The sequence below is a fragment of the Conger conger genome, chromosome 2 (genome assembly GCF_963514075.1).
Source record: "Conger conger chromosome 2, fConCon1.1, whole genome shotgun sequence".
NCBI lineage: Eukaryota > Metazoa > Chordata > Actinopteri > Anguilliformes > Congridae > Conger > Conger conger.
Window position 1 is genome coordinate 79,797,807 of NC_083761.1, and position 20,229 is coordinate 79,818,035.

Below are 20,229 nucleotides of genomic sequence, written 5' to 3' on the forward strand. Positions count from 1 at the left end.
AAACACTGATTGCAGTAGTCCAGGCCTGACTAATCCTGGGCCTGACCCAAGAGCTCAGTAGATGAAGAGGAAGGGGGAACTGTCAGGACGAGAGTCTGATCCTGTTGGCCAGGGATACTCAAATCTGGCCCTCGAATCCAAATCCTGCCCTGGTTTTCTAACAAACTGAACAATTTGTGCTACTGATTGGCCAGATGGTCCCCACACCTGAATCCCAGGTATAGGGAGGGTGAAAAAAACAAACAGTTTTCAGCCCTCAAGAACTGTTATTTGAGTAGCAAGGCTGTAAGGGAACCATTTTAGCTCAGCTTGACCCTGAATGTCAGGTGATTGACTGCAGAGGGGATGAGACCCTTTGGTGAGGGAGGTTAGCTCCAGATGTCAAAGATAAGATGTCGAAACAGTAAGCCCTCACAATGTGGCAGTGCCTTGTTGGAGGTAGGTCAATACTTGGGGGTGCTAATCATTTATTTACGTTAATTTATTTTTTGTTAAAATTGTAAAACGTAAAATTGTAAGAAAATGATTGGGGGTCGGGGTATGAGGCTATAGATCTAAATCTAAATCTCTGCGTCATGGGGCTTTAGAAGCAGGTGTATGCAAATCTGTTGGAGGGAAATTGGTGGCACTACATTGCCGATTAAGGAGGAAGTACGTTTTCTATCTATTAGTTCCCCAAAACCCGCCAGTGGACCTGTCTCATGATCATGCAGTTTGTTTGCTTATTTCTGTGTTTGTGAATTTTTATGTGTATACAGGGGGGGTGAATGGGAGAGCAGAAAAAAACAGAAGTATCCACTCAGCAGAACAGACACGCATTGGGGCCGGATACGTTTCCTACACTTAGAGATAGACAGACGTCACATAGACACACACGCACACGCACACGCGCGCGCACACACACACACATACACACACACACGCACACGCAGATCAGGAAGTGAGACAGTGTGAGGCCGTTCAGCTGGGTAGGCCGGGTGCTGCTGCTGGGCTCCAGGGGAGCCGTCTGCATCTGTGATGTGACCGTCGTTCGTCCGGCTTCTGACGACGATCGCTTCACCCCCCCCCCCCGATCTTGCGTGGACGTGGAGCTGCGCGGCGGCCATGGGGTCCAGGCTGAAGTGAGTGTCGAAGTCTGTCTCGTCTTCTCCTCTCCTCCTCTCCTCTCCCCCCTCTCGTCTACCCTTCTCAGTGTGGTTTGCAGTTCACTTCCTCAGGGCGCAAATCTCCCTCTCGCACAGGAAAGAAGAGTGGTTACACTTGTGCGCGTTCAAATCGATTGCCTCTCAGCCTCTAACGCATTAACTGAGCAAACTGTCATCGGTGCTCACAGTGCTATTGTGAAATGGAACACTATCTGGTGCGGTACATCTCCCTACACAATGTGATGTGATGCAAGCAAGTTGAAAGAGACTGGCAGTCATACCGAGGCCTCTGTCACCTCTGGAACAGTGAGTGAGCATCACTGACAAACCAAAATGATCAAGAAAACAGTCGTTATAAGTAATATGCGCTTCATTGCTCGTTGTATGAGGTGTGTTTGAACGTGTGTGTGTTTAAAAGTACCGAAAACACTTAAAGATTGAGTGGTTTTGTTCATGTTCTCGCAACCAGTTTTAACAGTCTTTAGAACATTATTTTAAAATTCAATCATTCGACACACTGACATGAGACGCAACATGGCAGGGTTTAACTAAATTCGTCAAAAGCACCTGCAAGAAAGCCTTGAATAAATAAGAAAATAAATAAATAAATAAAACTCAAAAGGGTATTTCAAAGGAAAAGGAAACGCAAGAGAAAAACACCAGGCATAGTGTTGCGGGGAAAATATTAAAACACCAAAAGGAAACAATAAATAATCAATACAGGACTTCAATCAATATGATTCAAATGAGAGCGATGGTTTTGAAAGCACAGAAAAGGGTTTGTGACACGTTCAAGTTCTACGCCTGTGAGCTGCAGGTTTCTTTCTCTGGGGGGAGAGGGGGACATGCCAGATAATGGTCAGTTCTTTCATGACAGAATTGGACAGTTCAGCGACCCACTCCACAATTCACTCTTAGAATTCACCACGAAGCCAATTTATATATTTTCATAGATCTCTTGAATTTGGGTGTGGGTGTTTTACCTTGAGAGCTCCACCTCTGAAGGGGTGAGGTCATGAGAGGTCTGGTTCCTCCATCCGCCCTAGTGCTGTGGTGGGTCTGAGAAATGTGCATCACAGGTCTAATATGGGTGTTACACTTCTGTTCGAAAAAAGTAGACTGCAGCAAAAACATGTACAATATTGCTGAAGAATATTAAAATAGATGTACGGGCGGCCTGTAGCGTATATGGGTGGCCTGTAGTGCAATGGTTAAGGTAAATGACTGGGACCACTGGCCACTGACTAACCACTGGCCTGTAGCGTAGTGGTTAAGTTAAATGACTGGGACATGCGAGGTTGGTGGTTCGATTCTCACTGTAGCCACAATAAGATCTGCACAGCCGTTGGGCCCTTGAGCAAGGCCCTTAACCCTGCATTGCTCCAAGGGAGGATTGTCTCCTGCTTAGTCTAATCAACTGTATGTCGCTCTGGATAAGATTGTCTGCCAATTGCCAATAATGTAAAATGTAATGTAGATGTGTACAGTACAGGTAATTAATATTGTAGAAACACAGGTGGCCAAATGGATCTCTCTATCTATATGTATTGCGATGCTGCAATACCTGGAGCACAGGTCTGAACATGCCTACTCCATGTACACGCAACTGTATTAACATCAAAGGAAACAGTATATGTACTGTATGTATGCAATACAAATAAGGAAATACGTGCTCTGGCAATATATGTGCTTAGTATCTAAGTATATGTACACTTCACATTGCTGTACATGTTAGTTTGTATTATTTCGGTAGTTATGAGCCCAGGGGTTTTGGTTCCTCTTACATAGTGACTGATTAAGGGTGGATGACCTATTAAACTCTGATCTTAGCTGTCACATCTGTCTTCCTTATTTTCAGAGAAAATCCAGAGGGAACTTTTTATTGGTTCTTTGAAGCCACCTGTCCTATTGCCAACGATAAAGGTGAGAACTGGAGGGGGTCAACACACACACGCGCACACATGCACGCACGTACGCATGCCTGCACACACACACACACACACACACACCCTGTAGTCCTTGTTGTATCTGGTATGATGAGGCTTGCTTCTGCCGAGAGAGAGGTCAAAAGACAGAGAAGTAGGAAGGGACAAATGGAGAAGAGGAGAAAAGCAGGATGAACGATGGTTCAGGAAGAGAGACGAGAAGAAACAGGCCAGTTTCCCAGAATGCCCAGTGGGGTTCTGTAGGCAGGAATAGAGCCATGCGAGAGAGCTGCTGATTCTCAATGGGAGTGGCCTGGTACCTCGGGCCTCAAAACAGCACAACTTCCTGTCAGGTGACCTGCCAAGAAAACCACAGAGAGAGAGCGAGAGAGCACCAAAAATGGCTGTCTTTCCAGAAGCCTCTCGCAGAACATGGTATATAAAAACCTATGTGTTTTAACTATGTGTGTCTGCTTATGTTTTGCTTATCACAGCATGTACATACAGTTTAGTGTGCTGCTAAACTTAATCCAGTTTTTTGTGCTAAATATATAATATGTACTATGAACTGTTGTCCATTTTTCTTCTTTTGGCTTAAGTTAGAATATAATTGGCTGGTTTCATGCACACAGCTCAGGCCTGGACTAAATTGTATTGTATTTTGTATTGACAAGATACTGTAGTCTAGGACTAGTCTTAATCTGTCTGTGAAACTGGCAGATTAAGCAAAATGCTGAGTTTGGAGCTGTGCCTGAAGAATGCGTGCACAGTTACCAATAAGTTCCTGCAGAGGGCGCCCATAACGGCCATTTCTCACGTTGCATGGCAGGATAGGTGTACACCAGACGACTCAGACTTAAATCATGGAGGGTTTTTATCAGCAGTCAGTTTGAGCATAGAGACTAAGGTTTTGGATTCCATAACTAATCAATGAATGAGCAGGCCTGGATTCTGACACCCATGGCATATACATGGATTATATTGCTGTGTGATGGCTCATCCATACCTCCTGAATAAGATATACTTGCGCAGATGTGTTTGAACAAAAAAAGCCTGTTTTTCTGTCTGTCTGTCTGTCTGTCTGTCTGCTTGGCCTACAGATCCAGGAGTGATATTCCAGTTTCCTGAAGACTTCAGTGATGAGGTAAGGCACTCTCATATTCCACACAATGAAAAATGCAAGGGAACTACTGAACGATTCCATGACCAGGCCTTCCTGTGTTTCCCCTAGGAGTCCCTCCAGGCCCTGCCGCGGTTCTGCTTCCCCTATGACATAGAGAGGTAACCACCAAAATCACCGCAGGGATGGGTTTCACTGAGCTAATGAACAGCCCGTCGAGCCTGTCAGGGACAAACGTGTGGCCCCATGCAGACACGGGTCAGGAGCTTCAGTTAATGTTCACCTCAACCATCAGAATGGGGAAAAAAATATTATCTACGTGACTTTGACCGTGGAATGATTGTTGGCACCAGACAGGGTGGTTTGAGTATCTCAGAATCTGCTGATCTCCTGGGAATTTCACACACAACCGTCTCTAGAGTTTGCAGAGAATGGTTAAAAAAACCCCCCAGAAAACATCCATTGAGCAGCAGTTCTGCAGACAAAAACGGTTTGTTAATGAGAGAGGTCAGAGGAGAATGGCCAGACTGGTCAAAGCTGACAGGAAGGTGGCAGTAACACAAATAACCACACATTACGAACCTAAGTCGATCTCAGCAGCAGAAGAAATAAAAAAATGAAATAAAAAAGAATAAATAATACATACCGAATGAAGTGCTCGCTGCGTGTATATCTGTGGAGATTGTGACTCTGTCTGTGGCCTCCAGGGTGAGGGAGTCAGTGGCCATTCAGCACTTCACCTTTGTGCTCACGGACCTGGAGGGATGCCAGCGCTTCGGCTTCTGCCGACTGACGTCCAGCTCCAGGACCTGCCTCTGCATCCTGAGGTGACTCACACACACACACTCACACACACACATACACACTCACATACACACACGCATGCACACATACTCACACTCACACACACTCACACACACACACACACACACACACACTCACACACACTCACACTCACACACACACAGGCATACACTCTCACACCCACACACACACACATCAACACACACACACACATACACTCACGCACACACACTCACACTCACACACAGGCACGCACACACACACACACATTCACACACACACACACACACACTCACACTCACACACACATACACTCTCACACCCACACACACACACACACACACACTCACTCACACACACACATGCACGCACACACACACACACGCACATGGACACACACACTCACACACACACTCACACACACATATGCACACACTCACACACACACACACACACACACACATACACATGTATACACACAGATATACACACACACTGACACACACACACGCATACACACACACGCATTCTCTTGCGTAAATCTTCCTTTTCAATTCCTTTTTCTGTGACTAAAAATACCTCTCCAGTGGATGAGTTTCTGAAGCATGCTTTACCTATCCTCTCTTTATTTTAGCTACCTGCCTTGGTTTGAGGTATTCTACAAACTTCTGAACAACCTAGCTGACTGTCGGACAAAAGGCCAGGTAAGCGCAATTTTGTTTTGTCACAAGAAAGCTTTCCAATTATCGTGGGGACAGTCACAATCATGACCGCTATTTGTTCAACTTATCTTGCTGGTGGTTAAAGTACATCGCAGACAACCAATGAGACATCCATCCATCCATCCGCTTCCTGTTCAGGGTCGGGGAGGGGGGGATGCTGGAGCTTATCGCAGCATGTGTTGGTCAACAGGAGCTCTTGATGAAACTCAGCCAATGAAATGATTTTCTGTGTTCCGCAACAGACCAATGAGATGCGAGCGCTACTGTCCACCCTCTACAAACACCCCGTGCCGGAGGCCAACAGCCCTGTCACTCTGCAGCTGGTAAGTCCAAACAAGCCAATCAGATCAGATGTGTTTGGCTCTATTTGAAACCTCATACTTAGCATATTACTCTCACAACATTTCAATGAAAATCAACCTGAAATGTATTATGAGTACTATGCTAGTATGTGATTTCGATCACAGCCTTGGTCATTTGATTGCTGGCAAGTAATATGGTGATTAGACAGAAATAGTTTATGGTAATGTGGTCGTATCACTGATGAATGTGCTGTTGGTTTGCAACTTTACACCTGTATCATGAAGCTAGGTCGGTTGTTACCCTGTGCACAGGTGAGGTTCAGCACGTTCAGCAAGTGTAGCAATGTCAGACTTCCATGTCTGGGGCGGCCTGTAGCGTAGTGGTTAAGGTAAATGACTGGGACACCAAGGTCGGTGGTTCTAATCCCGGTGTAGCCACAATAAGATCCACACAGCCGTTGCTCCAGGGGAGGATTGTCTCCTGCTTAGTCTAATCAACTGTACGTCACTCTGGATAAAAGCATCTGCCAAATGCCAATAATGTAATGTCAGACCACTGTTGTACTGTCCCTTTGTCTGAAGTTTTCATTCAAGGCCACAGCCATATTGTGCAGTACCAGGGTGACATGGTTTTCAGTGAATGTTTGGTGTGTCCTTCACCTGTCTATTACCTGTCATAAAGAGCACCCACCTGTACTGTACACATCACACATGTTCCGTTCCACACAGCACACCTCCCACACACACACACACACACACACACGCCACTACAATTCTCATGCAAATTGCACAGCTGTCACTCACACTGTTTGATATAACTTTGTTACACATATTGCGTACCTGTTACACAAATCGCACACCTGTTACACATGGCATGTGTCTGTTACACATATGACATCGTATGAAACGATATAACTGTCTTATGCCTAGCGCCTATGTGGCCTGCTTGTCACGTCTGTGTCCTTTTACCATCTGTGTTTTCTCTGTTCTCCGTTTTTTGTCCATAGCGTTTCCGCCTCTTGTTACCCTCTGTGCTTTCCGTAGTCTGTCTGTCTCCCATTCATCCGTTGGACCTGTTCTCCACTTAGTGTCTCCGCCTCCCACTCCTTATACGTATTTCCTTCCTGTCATTTTGTCTTGTCTTTCACCTGTTTCTCGTTGTCTGTTCATCAGTGTTCTATTTAAACCTGTCCTTTTTCAGTTTCCCGTTGCTAGTTCGTCTTGTCCAGTTCTCCGAGTCTTCCCTTGTATTCCGTTCCCCCGGCTCTAGCCTACATTGTTCTGACCCGTCTTCCCTGTGTTTGTCTGCATTAGTTTTTGGATTTTCTGGTTTTGGATCTCTGCCTGTTTTTTTTGTGTTTTTTTTTTTTTTTACAATTACGCTCTGTCTAAACCGTATGTACCTGTCTGCCTGGATCACGACCATTGCCTGAATTTGGGTTGTGTTATTGGATCTTCCCTTACTTCATAAAGCCTGCCCTTTTTACGTTGTCCCTGAGTCCGCTCTTGGCCCCTCCATCCTGCACTCTGACAGTGCTACCGCACATGTTACCCAAATCGCTTTTCTGTTCTACACTTGATTCCAGCAGAATGATTGTGTCTTTTCCCCGAGGAGGGCGAACAGCTACAGGTCAGATTTGGGGCACAGGAGGCCCTCCACGGCCACTCATCCCCCCCACTGGGAAAGGGAGGATCGGGGGTGAGTCCTGGAACCCCACGGGAGGCCTATCCTGGGCTTGACTAACCCCCTAAAACCAGGAAGGGGCTAAACCGTCTTTGTAAAACTAATAATTGGACTAACCCAACCCCCGAATCCAGCAACTGGTGGATCAAAATTCCAAAATGTGGCTTGCTCCCCAAAGCCTCATCCCTCCCCCACTCTGGATCCGACTAACTCCCAAATCTCCAAAAAAAGCATGTGCTGGACTAACGTTGTGCCCGCTAACCAACATGGCCGGACAACACCCCAAAACTGTCTCTGTCCTCACCTGTCTCTCTACTGTAACACCACTCAGTCATGCGCTAACTCACTCTCCAACTCTTATTCCCTCCTGACTGGGTGTCTCTGTGTGAGTAGCGAAACTAAATGGTAGATGTTTTTAAAAGCTGTGCCGTGTGTGTGTGTGTGTGTGTGCGCATGTGTGTGTGTGTGTATGTGTGTGTGTGTGTGTACATACACATTTGTGCACCCATGCAGATGTGTATTTTTGTGTGAGCATGCACATGTATATGCACACTCCCATGTGCATACCTGATCATACGGTGAGTGTGTGTGAGTGTGAGTGTGAGTGTGAGTCTGACAAGCTCAGAATTTGGAAATGGTGCATCCTTGTTTTCCTGTTCCCTACGCTGTGAAATGCAGCTCCCACTCTGTGAAGGTATTCTCAGGGACTCCTGAAGGCCCCTACCCATACACTTTTCTCTCCTCACACAGAATGTTCAACACATTAATGATGGCTGTGCAACTTTCCTGAATAAAGTCTTTGTGTTTGTCAACCCAGCATCCAACCACACTGCTCTGAATAAAGGGAGGAGCCTCTTAGCCCTCCCTTGGTAACCATAGTTTCAGCTACTGAATATAAGTGCCTGTATTCTTGGTAACCCTGGTTCTAACTTTGTGAGCGATGGTCTCCGTGGTAACCCTGGTAATGTCTGAGTGCTTGTCTCCATGGTTACCCCAGTTCCAACAGCCCTCTATCGCCATAGTCACCTCCACACTTCTCTTCTCTTTCTGTTCGTCTCTCTCTTTCCCAGATCCCTTACTTCATAGCCCCTGACCCCAGGAGTCTTCCCTCCATCCCAGAGAGTGTGAGTGCCTTCTTTATTAAGGATTCATCCCCCAGTCTTATCCACACAGCTTGCATTGCCCACCCTCTCCACCAAAGTCGTTGTTGGCCTGGTCTGTATCACTGTTGCTGATATACAGTACATCATGTGGATGCAATTATTCTCTTTTCAGCATACTGTACTGTACGCCACTGTAGATATGCGTGAAGTGATGTAGCTATTAGCTAACACACAGACGATAAAGGGAGACATTGGGAATATCATTCATTTGGACAAATGACAATCAATATATTTCTGAACATGTATGAATGTATTCGCCGATCCATTCATATGTTCATATGTGTGTGTGTGTGTCTGTGTGTGTGTGCGTGTCTGTGTGTATGTGCATGTATGTGTTTGTGTGTGTGCCTGTGTGTGCATGCACCTGTGTTCATGCATGCATGTTTACATGTGTGTGTGTGTGTGTTTGTGTGTGTGCCTGTGTGTGCATGCACCTGTGTTCATGCATGCATGTTTACATGTGTGTGTGTGTTTGTGTGTGTGCCTGTGTGTGTGTGCGTATGCGTGTGCCTGTGTGCGTGTGTGTGTGTGCGTGTCCTGCAGAGGAACCTGACTGAGTTCGTGGTAGCTGTGGATGTCAGCAACCTACTGCAGCTCTATGCCAGCATGTTATTCGAGAGGAGAATTCTCATCAGCTCCAGCAAGCTGAGCACGGTGAGGTCACCAACCCCCCATCAATGGGACACCTTATTGGCTGTTGCAGTCCACTGTGTTTGCTGTGACTGTGTTTTATGATGATCATTTCCTATGACAGAATTCAGGGTTCATTGACAGGCAGCAATTACTGTACAAATTGTTGACTGCCTATGATGGGTATTTGATTAGGTATTTTTACACCCAATGCTGCTCCCTGTTAATTCATTGGCTGTGACATTGTTTAGTGATGTTCACAGTGATGATGTGGTTTACTCTTTGCTGATTGGCTGTCATACCATTCTGCACGTTTGGATTGGTCCTGGGCTTGTTCATTAGACAGGATGTTCTGTTACATTTTGAATGTTCTCAATGGTTTCTATGTTTTTGCAATGGCCCTTTGGAGAGATTTAATGGGTGTGTTGTACTGTAGTGGAAATCGATCACTCGGATTTCCTAGTAATCTATTTTTAGGTTGCAATGATTTCCTGTCATTGCAACCTATGAATTGATTTCTAAAGACAGGAATTAGTCTGCAGATCAACCAATTTTCACATTTACATCAGGAATTATATATGCATCGTCAAACAAGGGTTTGGCCAGTTTCAAAGAAGATTTTAAAACCCCACACCCCTGCTTACCTCAGCCTCGGAAGACATTCATTATTAGTTGCTATGATCACGCCACCATCTGGCGTCAAGCAGCCCTTCTCAACATGTCAGGTTTTCCCCTGGCCTTCTTTCATAAAGGTCAACTTAGTATCTGTTTCTGTTGATTCTGCCGTGTGGACTTCTGCTTTGCCCATCTCTGAGCTCTAACTAACAAACTGTTCAGGGCCTGTCCTAATAAAAAATATATGAGACAGGATTGGAAGTACTTTACAGTACTGTGGTGGAATCTACAATTATACACTTTGTATTTAAATATTTGTAATGAATATTTTTAATAAAAATATATGAGACAGGATTGGAATATCTTTGTTAACAAGTCCACCCTTTCACTCACCGTACCTGCAACAATCTGCTTTCAGATGTTCACCAGTCCAGTCCTGATTGAAAGCATTTTCATAGTGTTTTGGTCATCTTGAAATGTGCCCCCTGACTCTACCTTCCCCCACCCCTCTCCCCCCCCCCCCCCAGTTGACAGCCTGTGTCCACGCCTGCACTGCCATGTTGTACCCCATGTACTGGCAACACATATTCATCCCAGTGCTCCCCCTTCATCTGCTGGACTACTGCTGGTGAGTGCTAATGGCTAAAGCAAGAAGAGCTAGAGTTTCCTGGTGAGTGCTAAAGGGCTAAAGCTACTGGTGAGTGCTAAGGGATAAAACTGCTGGTCAGTGCTAACAATGCTAACAGCTGGAGTTTCCTGGTGAGTGCTAAGGGCTAAAGCTACTGGTGAATGCAAAGGGCCAAAACTGCTGGTCAGTGCTAACAATGCTAACAGCTGGAGTTTCCTGGTGAGTGCTAAAGTCTGAAGCTACTGGTGAATGCTAAGGGATAAAACTGCTGGTCAGTGCTAACAATGCTAAGAGCTGGAGTTTCCTGGTGAGTGCCAAGGGCTAAAGCTACTGGTGAATGTAAAGGGCCAAAACTGCTGGTCAGTGCTAACAATGCTAAGAGCTGGAGTTTCCTGGTGAGTGCTAAGGGCTAAAGCTACTGATGAATGCTAAGGGATAAAACTGCTGGTCAGTGCTAACAATGCTAAGAGCTGGAGTTTCCTGGTGAGTGCTAAGGGCTAAAGCTACTGGTGAATGCTAAGGGCCAAAACTGCTGGTCAGTGCTAACAATGCTAACAGCTGGAGTTTCCTGGTGAGTGCTAAAGTCTAAAGCTACTGGTGAATGCTAAGGGATAAAACTGCTGGTCAGTGCTAACAATGCTAAGAGCTGGAGTTTCCTGGTGAGTGCCAAGGGCTAAAGCTACTGGTGAATGCAAAGGGCCAAAACTGCTGGTCAGTGCTAACAATGCTAAGAGCTGGAGTTTCCTGGTGAGTGCTAAGGGCTAAAGCTACTGATGAATGCTAAGGGATAAAACTGCTGGTCAGTGCTAACAATGCTAAGAGCTGGAGTTTCCTGGTGAGTGCCAAGGGCTAAAGCTACTGGTGAATGCAAAGGGCCAAAACTGCTGGTCAGTGCTAACAATGCTAAGAGCTGGAGTTTCCTGGTGAGTGCTAAGGGCTAAAGCTACTGATGAATGCTAAGGGATAAAACTGCTGGTCAGTGCTAACAATGCTAAGAGCTGGAGTTTCCTGGTGAGTGCTAAGGGCTAAAGCTACTGGTGAATGCAAAGGGCCAAAACTGCTGGTCAGTGCTAACAATGCTAAGAGCTGGAGTTTCCTGGTGAGTGCTAAGGGCTAAAGCTACTGGTGAATGCTAAGGGATAAAACTGCTGGTCAGTGCTAATGGCTAAAGTGTTAAGAGCTAGAGTTCATAAGAGTGCTCAGGGCTAAAATAGCTGGTGAATGCTAAGGGATAAAATTGCTTGTAAAATTGCTTCTCTCTCTCTAAAGGCTTAACTTAGGGCAAAATTCAGTATTAGTTTTAAAGCTCTACTGTACTCTCTCTCCCCCCCTTTCTCTCTCCCTCTCCATCCCTCCATCACTCAAAAATTAACGCGGCCGCCTCTAATCCCCGCAAACTGTTTTCAACTTTCTCCTCTCTTCTGGCCCCCCCTCCCCCCCCACCCCCCTCATCACTCACACCTGATGACTTTGTCTCCTTCTTTGAAAAGAAGGTCGATGCTATTCGCAATTCCTTCTCCCAACCCTCCACCCCTGCTGACCCTCCTACCCTCCCCAACTCCCTAACCTCCTTTTCTCCCCTCTCTGACGCCGACACACTGAAACTCCTTACTTCCCACCGCCCAACCACCTGTCCTCTTGACCCCTTCCCCTCTCCCCTCCTACAATCAATATCTGATGACATTCTCCCTTTTCTCTCCTCTCTAATCAACACCTCCCTCTCTTCCGGCACCATGCCCTCTTCCCTGAAGAGGGCCAGAGTCACTCCCCTGCTCAAAAAACCTACTCTTGACCCCTCTGCCCTGAACAACTACCGGCCTGTCTCTCTTCTTCCCTTTCTCGCTAAAACTCTGGAACGGGCGGTCTGCTCCCAACTGTCCACTTATCTTCTCCAGAACAATCTCCATGACCCCAACCAGTCTGGCTTCAAGAGTGGCCACTCCACTGAAACCGCCCTGCTTGCGGTCACTGAGGCACTCCACTCTGCTAAAACAAAATCCCTCTCCTCTGTCCTCATCTTCCTCAACCTGTCAGCCGCCTTCGATACAGTGAACCATGAGATTCTGCTCTCATCGCTGTCTGGGATGGGTGTCACAGGTTCTGCACTCGCTTGGTTTTCCTCCTACCTCTCTGGTCGCTCCTACCAGGTGACTTGGAGGGGTGCAGTCTCCGACCCTCACCCCCTACGAACTGGAGTCCCGCAGGGCTCGGTTCTTGGGCCTCTCCTCTTCTCGCTATACACCATGTCTCTTGGTTCTGTTATCTCTTCCCACGGCTTTTCTTATCATTCCTACGCTGATGACACCCAACTCTTCATTTCCTTCCCCCCCGACACCCAAATCACCACACGGATCTCTGCCTGCTTGGCTGATATCTCTGCGTGGATGACTTTCCATCACCTGAAGCTTAACCTTGCCAAAACTGAGCTTCTCTACATCCCTGCTCAGTCCTCTCCGTCAATCGACCTCTCATTGACTGTTGAGGACTTTGTAGTTTCCTCCTCCCGTATGGCAAAGAATCTTGGGGTGACTCTTGATAACTGCCTCACCCTGGCTCCACAAGTATCCTCCACTGCCAGAACCTGCAGGTTCTTTCTGTATAATATACGCCGTATCCGTCATCTCCTGACTGAGAAAGCCACCCAGCTCCTAGTCCAGGCGCTCGTCATTTCCCGCCTGGATTACTGCAACTCCCTCCTAGCCGGTCTCCCAGCATGTGCCATCAAGCCCCTCCAGCTGGTCCAGAATGCTGCAGCCCGCCTGATCACCAGTCAGCCCAGGTCGGGTCATGTCACCCCGCTTCTCATTGGCCTCCACTGGCTTTCTATTGCCGCACGCATCCGTTTCAAGGCCCTAGTGTTGGCATTTCAGGCTGCTAGGGGGACTGCCCCACCTTACATACAATCCCTGATCACTCCCTACTCCCCAGCTAGACCACTCCGGTCTGCCAGCTCTGGTCGCCTTACGGTTCCCTCTCTACGTGCACCTGGCGGTCGAGCTGCACGTTCACGCCTGTTTTCCGTTCTGGTTCCTCAGTGGTGGAATGACTTGCCTACCACTGTCAGAACAGCAGAATCCCTCCCCCTATTTCGACGCAGACTCAAAACCCACCTTTTCAAACTCTACCTTAGTCCTCCCTCCTGATTTCCCCTGCCCCTCCTTTCTGATATCCCTATCCTTGTCTAACCCCCCCCCCCCCAAAAAAAAAAAAAAAAAATTGCACTTCTGATGACAACTATGTTTAGAACAGCATTTCCTGTGTATTTTGCTAGTTTCTGGATGTGATGCTCTGACTTATGGTAGAACCTATGCACTTGTAAGTCGCTTTGGATTAAAAGCGTCTGCCAAATGACTAAAATGTAAATGTAAATGTAATCCCTCTCTTCTCTCCCTCTCTCTCTCTCTCTCTCTCTCTCTCTCTCTCTCCACAGCGCCCCCATGCCCTACATCATTGGTGTCCACTCCAGTCTTATGGAGGTAGCTACGCGACGCCACGCCATTTCATTAGATTTTTTTAAGATTACATTACATTACATTACATTAAATTACATTACATTAAATGTTACTTAGCTGACACTTTCATCCCAAGCGACTTACAGTTGATTAATAAATTGCGTGGGGCAATTCCTACCCCAATTTTGGAAGAGGGTGGACGTCCACGGTTCTCCCCCGAAACACGTGGCGTCACCACGCCGCTTCTTTGGGTCAGAGGAAAACCTTTCATATGCTGCGCTTTTGACAACAGTTGAAGGGTGCCCAATAGACCAGCAGGGGTCGCTAGATAGCGAAGAACTCAGAGCACTGTCCAGACGCAGGGTGCAGGGTTAAGGGCCCCCTGTCTGGATCTTATTGTGGCTACACCGGGGATCGAACCACCGACCTTGCGGGTCCCAGTCATGCACCTTAATCACTACGCTACAGGACCTGCCCCATGTTGCTCTACGGAGCCCCCAGCCAGTCGTCACGGGCACGGTGCGGATTTCAAATTCACATTCAAAAGCACTAGGCTACATAAGCATTCATAAGCGCCCAAGTCAATCGCCGCAAATATGCTCATGGTGTGTTACGTCAACACTGATGCAGCAAGTGACATTCCCATGACATGCCAACTGAACTGACGCCATGTTTGTTATTGACGTGCATACTTAGGAATGCTTATGCTGTGCTTACAAAGTAGTTCCGGTGAGCACCATTGGACAGTGACACATTTTTCGTCAAATTTTGGTTCTGTGCTCAAGCACTTTGAGTTTGAAAGGATACAATGGCAGTGAGCGCAATGACAGAAGTGCAGACTGTCAGTTTTAATTTGAGCTTTTAATATCGGATGAACCGTTTAGAAATGACAGCACCCGTTCGCGGCAGTTGCACACCGGGGACCGGGGTTCGATTCTCGGTCCTGCCAAAAGTTTGGCCAGCTCACGCGGAGCAGCAATAATTGGCTCGCTGCTCCAGAGGGAGGGACTTGGCAGGGTTAGTAGATCGCCGCACAAAACAAGCACCTCGGGCGCCTCGGAATCACGGTCACAGCTCGGGAGGCGAGACGGCTTGAAGAAGGCGTGCCGCTCTCCCGTTGGCCGCCGAGGGACGGGGTGTGGGCGGTGTATCTAATACTGGCTCTAATTGAATCAGACGGGGTCCAATTGGCTACCAAATTGGGAAAAAAAAAAAGAAAAAAAAAAAGAAATGACAGCGCCCTTTGTACATGTTAGCGTATATATGAGTACAGAGCCAAAATAATGTGTCACTGTCCAATGAATTATGGTGCTCACTGTATATAGGCTGTTACTCTTACATATTCAACTAAAGTGTTACGTCCAGCGGTCCGTGCCTGTAATTTTTGCATGAGTCTACACATCCTGCTGGTTTGTGCGGTCAGTTCAAGCTGAATTAGAGTGTGCGTTTCATCCTGCTCTGCTCTACAGAGAGTGAGGAGCAGAGCCTTGGAGGATGTGGTCGTATTAAACGTGGACACGAACACCATGGAGTCCCCATTTGAGGATCTGAAAAGGATTCCTTCAGATGTGGTAAAAACCATGGACCCATAAACCCCATGGACATAACTTCACTGTGTGTGTGTGTGTGTGTGTGTGTGTGTGCATGTAGACACAATTCCATGTGTGATATAGTTTGTGTGTGTTTGCGTGTGTATGTGTGTGTGACAGAGAGAGTGTGTGTGTGTGTGCAAATACCCGTGTTGAGTTCCATTGTGTGTGTGTGTGTTATATAGCTTGTGTGTGTGAGTATGTGTGTTATATACCTTGTGTTTGTGTGAGTATGTGTGTGTGTTCTATAGCTTGTGTGTGTATGTGTGTGTATTATATAGCTTGTGTGTGGGTGTGTGTGTGTTATATACCTTGTGTTTGTGTGAGTATGTATGTGTGTTATATAGCTTGTGTGTGTGTTATACAGCTTGTGTGTTTCCGTGTGTGTGTTATACAGCTTGTGTGTGTTTCTGTGTGTGTGTTATACAGCTTGTTTGTGTTTCCGTGTGTGTGTTATATAGCTTGTTTGTGTTTCCGTGTGTGTGTTATATAGCTTGTGTGTGTTTCCATGTGTGTGTTATATAGCTTGTGTGTGTTTCCGTGTGTGTGTTATATAGCTTGTGTGTGTTTCCGTGTGTGTGTCATATAGCTTGTGTGTGTTTCCGTGTGTGTGTTATATAGCTTGTGTGTGTTTCCGTGTGTGTGTTATATAGCTTGTGTGTGTTTGCGTGCTCCAGCTGTCGCTGCTGAAGGTTCGGCTGAAGAAGCAGTCCGCAGCCCCAGGCGCGGGTGTGGCCCGGGCCTTCCTGAAGACGCAGGCCCTGCTTTTCGGGGGGTACAAAGACGCACTGCTGTGCCCCTCGGTGAGTCTCCACCTACTCGTCGCAGCCGTCACCAGTTCCCCAAAACATCGTGGCAGCCAGTAGCATAGCAGCAGGCATAAGAGGAACGTTAAGTGGTGATGCAAGTGGAAACTGGATATCAGGGCATGCTGTATGTGAGCGGGGTATTCACCAGCAGTGATTGTTACATCAGCATTAGAATGCTCAGTTCAGAACATTCTAATGCCGATGTCACAATCACTGCCGGTGAATGGAGGCGCTGGAGTTCTAGAACACTGATTTCAGAATTCTGAAAAAAAGACCTGCTCTTCAAAAGGGTTACATGCGGCGTGAATTGAGGCATTCAATACACAATAGATGATCAATGTATGTCTAGATGTGCAAGGTTAAGATTAAAATAAGTACTACAAAGGGTTATTTTAATGACCCCCACCCTCGCAACATTGGCATATTTATTTGTCACCTTGCATATCCAATATCCCAGCATAATGTGGGATATTGAAGCACTGCACCCCTGCAAACAAAAACAACATCTTCAGAAAATACTTGTGCAGTGCTGTACTGTCCTCACTGAGCAGTCAGACCTAACGGTTTCATGAGGGTGGAAGGAGAGGGCTTTAAAAAGGGAGAGGCGCCATCCACTACCAGGGTGCTGTGCGATTGGATGACAGAATACAGAGGCGCGATATTATTGGCCACAGAGGAAATATGGGCGGGGTTTCGATGTCCGTTAAGTGGTCAGTAAATTTAAACACCTCTTTGTCTTGCGCTCCTCCGAGGATGGGGCTCCGGTGAGGTTTTGCGAGGAATCGTTTGTGAACCACAAGTCCCACAGCGTGAGGCAGTTTCTGGAGAGCGCGGTGCACCTGCAGTTCTTCAAGCAGGTAACGGAAACGCAAAAGTCTCACAGAAAAAAAAAGTGTCAAAATGGGGCAGCGTATATAGGCCACAGCTCTTCACTGACCTTTCAAAAACCCACTGATGTTGCAACTGTGTTGCAGCAGCAGCTGCTTAGTTAGTTTGGCTCACTGTAGTTCTGAGGTGTCCAAACGTATACGAAAGGGCCAGTGTTTGGGTGGAGGTTTTTGTTTTTAGTGTAAAAATCTGTACATAGTGTAAAAAATCTGTAAAAAACATATATTCATGCAACGCTGCCATCTGCTGGTGATTACAGGTTACATGTAGCTCTTACCTTAGGATGCCTCTCTTACCGGCCGCGTCTGTGAGCAAGGTTATGGATTGCAAGTAGTTCCATGATCTGTTTAGTGCACATTGCACAGAAATATGTATGAGATTGAGAACAAAAAAAACACTACCTCTAGCCAGGGATTGTGTAGTGCTGCCCCCTGCTGGTAAATCCCATGTAAAAACTTGGCTGCCAAAGATTAAAGGTACAATATATCTATTTTTGTGTTAAAACACTGTAAATCCCTTCCTATCATTGAAAAAGGCTCACTGACATGTTGACTCACCCTCTGCCTGTGTTTATAGTCTTTAAATTTTGGGTTAAAACTATATAGTTGATGGGCTGTACCAAAACAATGTATAGTATATACAATAATATATACAATACAGAACACGTCACCTGACCCACAGAAGGACAGGTGATAGAACACGTCACCTGACCCACAGAAGGACAGGTGATAGAACACGTCACCTGACCCACAGAAGGACAGGTGATAGAACACGTCACCTGACCCACAGAAGGGGCCTTTGTAGCAATGGCACTCACTGCTTGTGAGTCTGTGTGGGACATCTCACAGTTAATCTGTGGTACTGTGTGTGTGTGTGTGTGTGTGTGTGTGTCTGTGTGTCTGTGTGTCCTTGCAGTTTATTGACGGACGCCTAGAGCTTATGAACAGAGGGATTGAGCCTGTGGATCTGTTTGAGGAGGAAATTCTTCAGTCTGGGGAGTCTCCAGGTGAGAGAGAGAGAGAGAGAGAGAGAGAGAGAGAGAGAGAGAGAGAGAGAGAGAGAGAGTGAGAGTGAGAGTGAGAGTGAGAGTGAGAGTGAGAGTGAGAGTGAGAGTGAGACAGAGATAATAATAATTATGTTATTACTCTGTTTTTCTTTTCTGTTTATCACATGTTCCTTGCCATGCTTTGGCAAAACAAATGCAAGACACAGAGAGCAGGATCTGGTGGGAAACGGTTATTTAATGAAATCAGCAAATAAACCAGCAAAAACATAAATAAAAACTGTCCACTTCTCCTCCCAGGTGGAATGGTGATGTTCTGAGCTCCTGTCTGTTGGGAAGGAGGAACGCTGTTCAGCTTGTTTTAATACCGTTTCCTGTCTTTTCCAGGTGGCAGACGATCCTACCAGCAGCTTGTAGGGAACCTGAAGGTACAAATCTCATTTTCAGAAATGTTTAATTGCATTTGCTTTTAACATTCATTCCTGGGAATTATTTTTGACTGATTTTAACAGAACAAGAAGAGTGGGTTTAGTGTATGGTATGGGATACCTATGTGTACTTACAGACAGGACCATAAAAGTTGGCAAAAGAAAGAGTGCACTGTATAATTTGCTGTAGGAAGTTGGCCTGACCTGCTTTTAACACAGATTTTTTCCCATCATTTGCTTTTTGTCTGCTCGTCGGCTGTTTGATTTCCATCCTTCTTCCTGGCAGAAAGGGGGCGGAGCTCTGATTCTCACAGTCAAGTCTAAGGCCAGCATGTGCAAATCTGTGAGTGAGGTGCTTCGTCGTGTGCTCGCTCATCAATGAACGTAGCACCTTCCTCTACGCCATGATTCAACTTTAGCATAACGCAAAGAGGATGACTTCCTGCTCTCTCACATTCTCTTCCAGGCTAAAGTTCATGCCAAATCCAGCTTGAAGAATTTCCTGTCTTCCAAGGTATGAAACGATTGTAATAATGAGATGAGATTTCTACAGCGTGTTTGAACGTACAGAGATGATCTCATATTACTTTACGGAAGGCAACAATAGCAATCAAAGTACAAAACAGTGCAGTAATATAAAATTGTTATATCCGTGGGTTGCCTCCTATTGTGTGTGTGTGTGTGCGTCAGTGAACTTCTCTGTGTGAATGTTGTGTGTAATTGAATGTGTGTGTGTGTGTGTGTGTGTGTGTGTGCGAGCACTCTTCTCCTTGTGAATGTGTCTGAATAAGTGTCCTTATCTGTGTGAATGTTTTGTGAACTGATTTTGAATGTGTGTATTTGTGTGTGTGTCCTACACTTGAATGTGTGTGTGCATTTCCCCCTTTGAATGTTATGTATTTTAATGTGTGTGTGTGCATTTCTCCCTGTGAATGTTATGTATTTGAATTTGTGTGTGTGTGTGTGCATTTCCCCCTGTGAATGTTATGTATTTGAATGTGTGTGTGCATTTCCCCCTGTGATTGTTACAGTTTGTATTTGAATGTGCGTGTGTGTGCATTTCTCCCTGTGATTGTGACAGTATTTATTTGAATGTGTGTGCGCATTTCCCCCTCTGATTGTTACAGTATGTATTTGAATGTGTGTGCATTTCTCCCTGTGGATGTTATGTATTTGAATCTGTGTGTGTTTGTGTGTGTGTGTGTGTGTGTGTGTGTGTGTGTGTGTGTGTGCGTATGTGTGTGCATTTCTCCCCGTGATTGTTGTGTATTTGAATGTGTGTGCATTTCCCCCTGTGAATGTTATGTATTTGAATGTGTGTG

At 46.2% G+C, this 20,229-nt stretch overlaps 1 protein-coding gene across 1 annotated transcript in view; it reads left to right on the forward strand.

Annotated features, from left to right (window-relative positions):
* Positions 1–921: 921 nt before the first annotated feature.
* Positions 922–20,229, forward strand: part of dennd1c (DENN domain containing 1C) — a 26,644-nt gene continuing 7,336 nt past the window's right edge. The window contains exons 1-19 of the mRNA XM_061232142.1: positions 922–1,121; positions 3,004–3,068; positions 4,171–4,214; positions 4,302–4,351; positions 4,898–5,017; positions 5,629–5,698; positions 5,959–6,039; positions 7,631–7,717; positions 8,773–8,826; positions 9,409–9,519; positions 10,638–10,738; positions 14,169–14,214; positions 15,660–15,761; positions 16,457–16,582; positions 17,341–17,445; positions 18,392–18,482; positions 18,867–18,907; positions 19,194–19,250; positions 19,374–19,421. Of these exons, the coding sequence (XP_061088126.1) occupies positions 1,105–1,121; positions 3,004–3,068; positions 4,171–4,214; positions 4,302–4,351; positions 4,898–5,017; positions 5,629–5,698; positions 5,959–6,039; positions 7,631–7,717; positions 8,773–8,826; positions 9,409–9,519; positions 10,638–10,738; positions 14,169–14,214; positions 15,660–15,761; positions 16,457–16,582; positions 17,341–17,445; positions 18,392–18,482; positions 18,867–18,907; positions 19,194–19,250; positions 19,374–19,421 (1,416 nt within the window). The 5' untranslated portion in view covers positions 922–1,104. The remainder of the gene's footprint in view (positions 1,122–3,003; positions 3,069–4,170; positions 4,215–4,301; positions 4,352–4,897; positions 5,018–5,628; positions 5,699–5,958; positions 6,040–7,630; positions 7,718–8,772; positions 8,827–9,408; positions 9,520–10,637; positions 10,739–14,168; positions 14,215–15,659; positions 15,762–16,456; positions 16,583–17,340; positions 17,446–18,391; positions 18,483–18,866; positions 18,908–19,193; positions 19,251–19,373; positions 19,422–20,229) is intronic.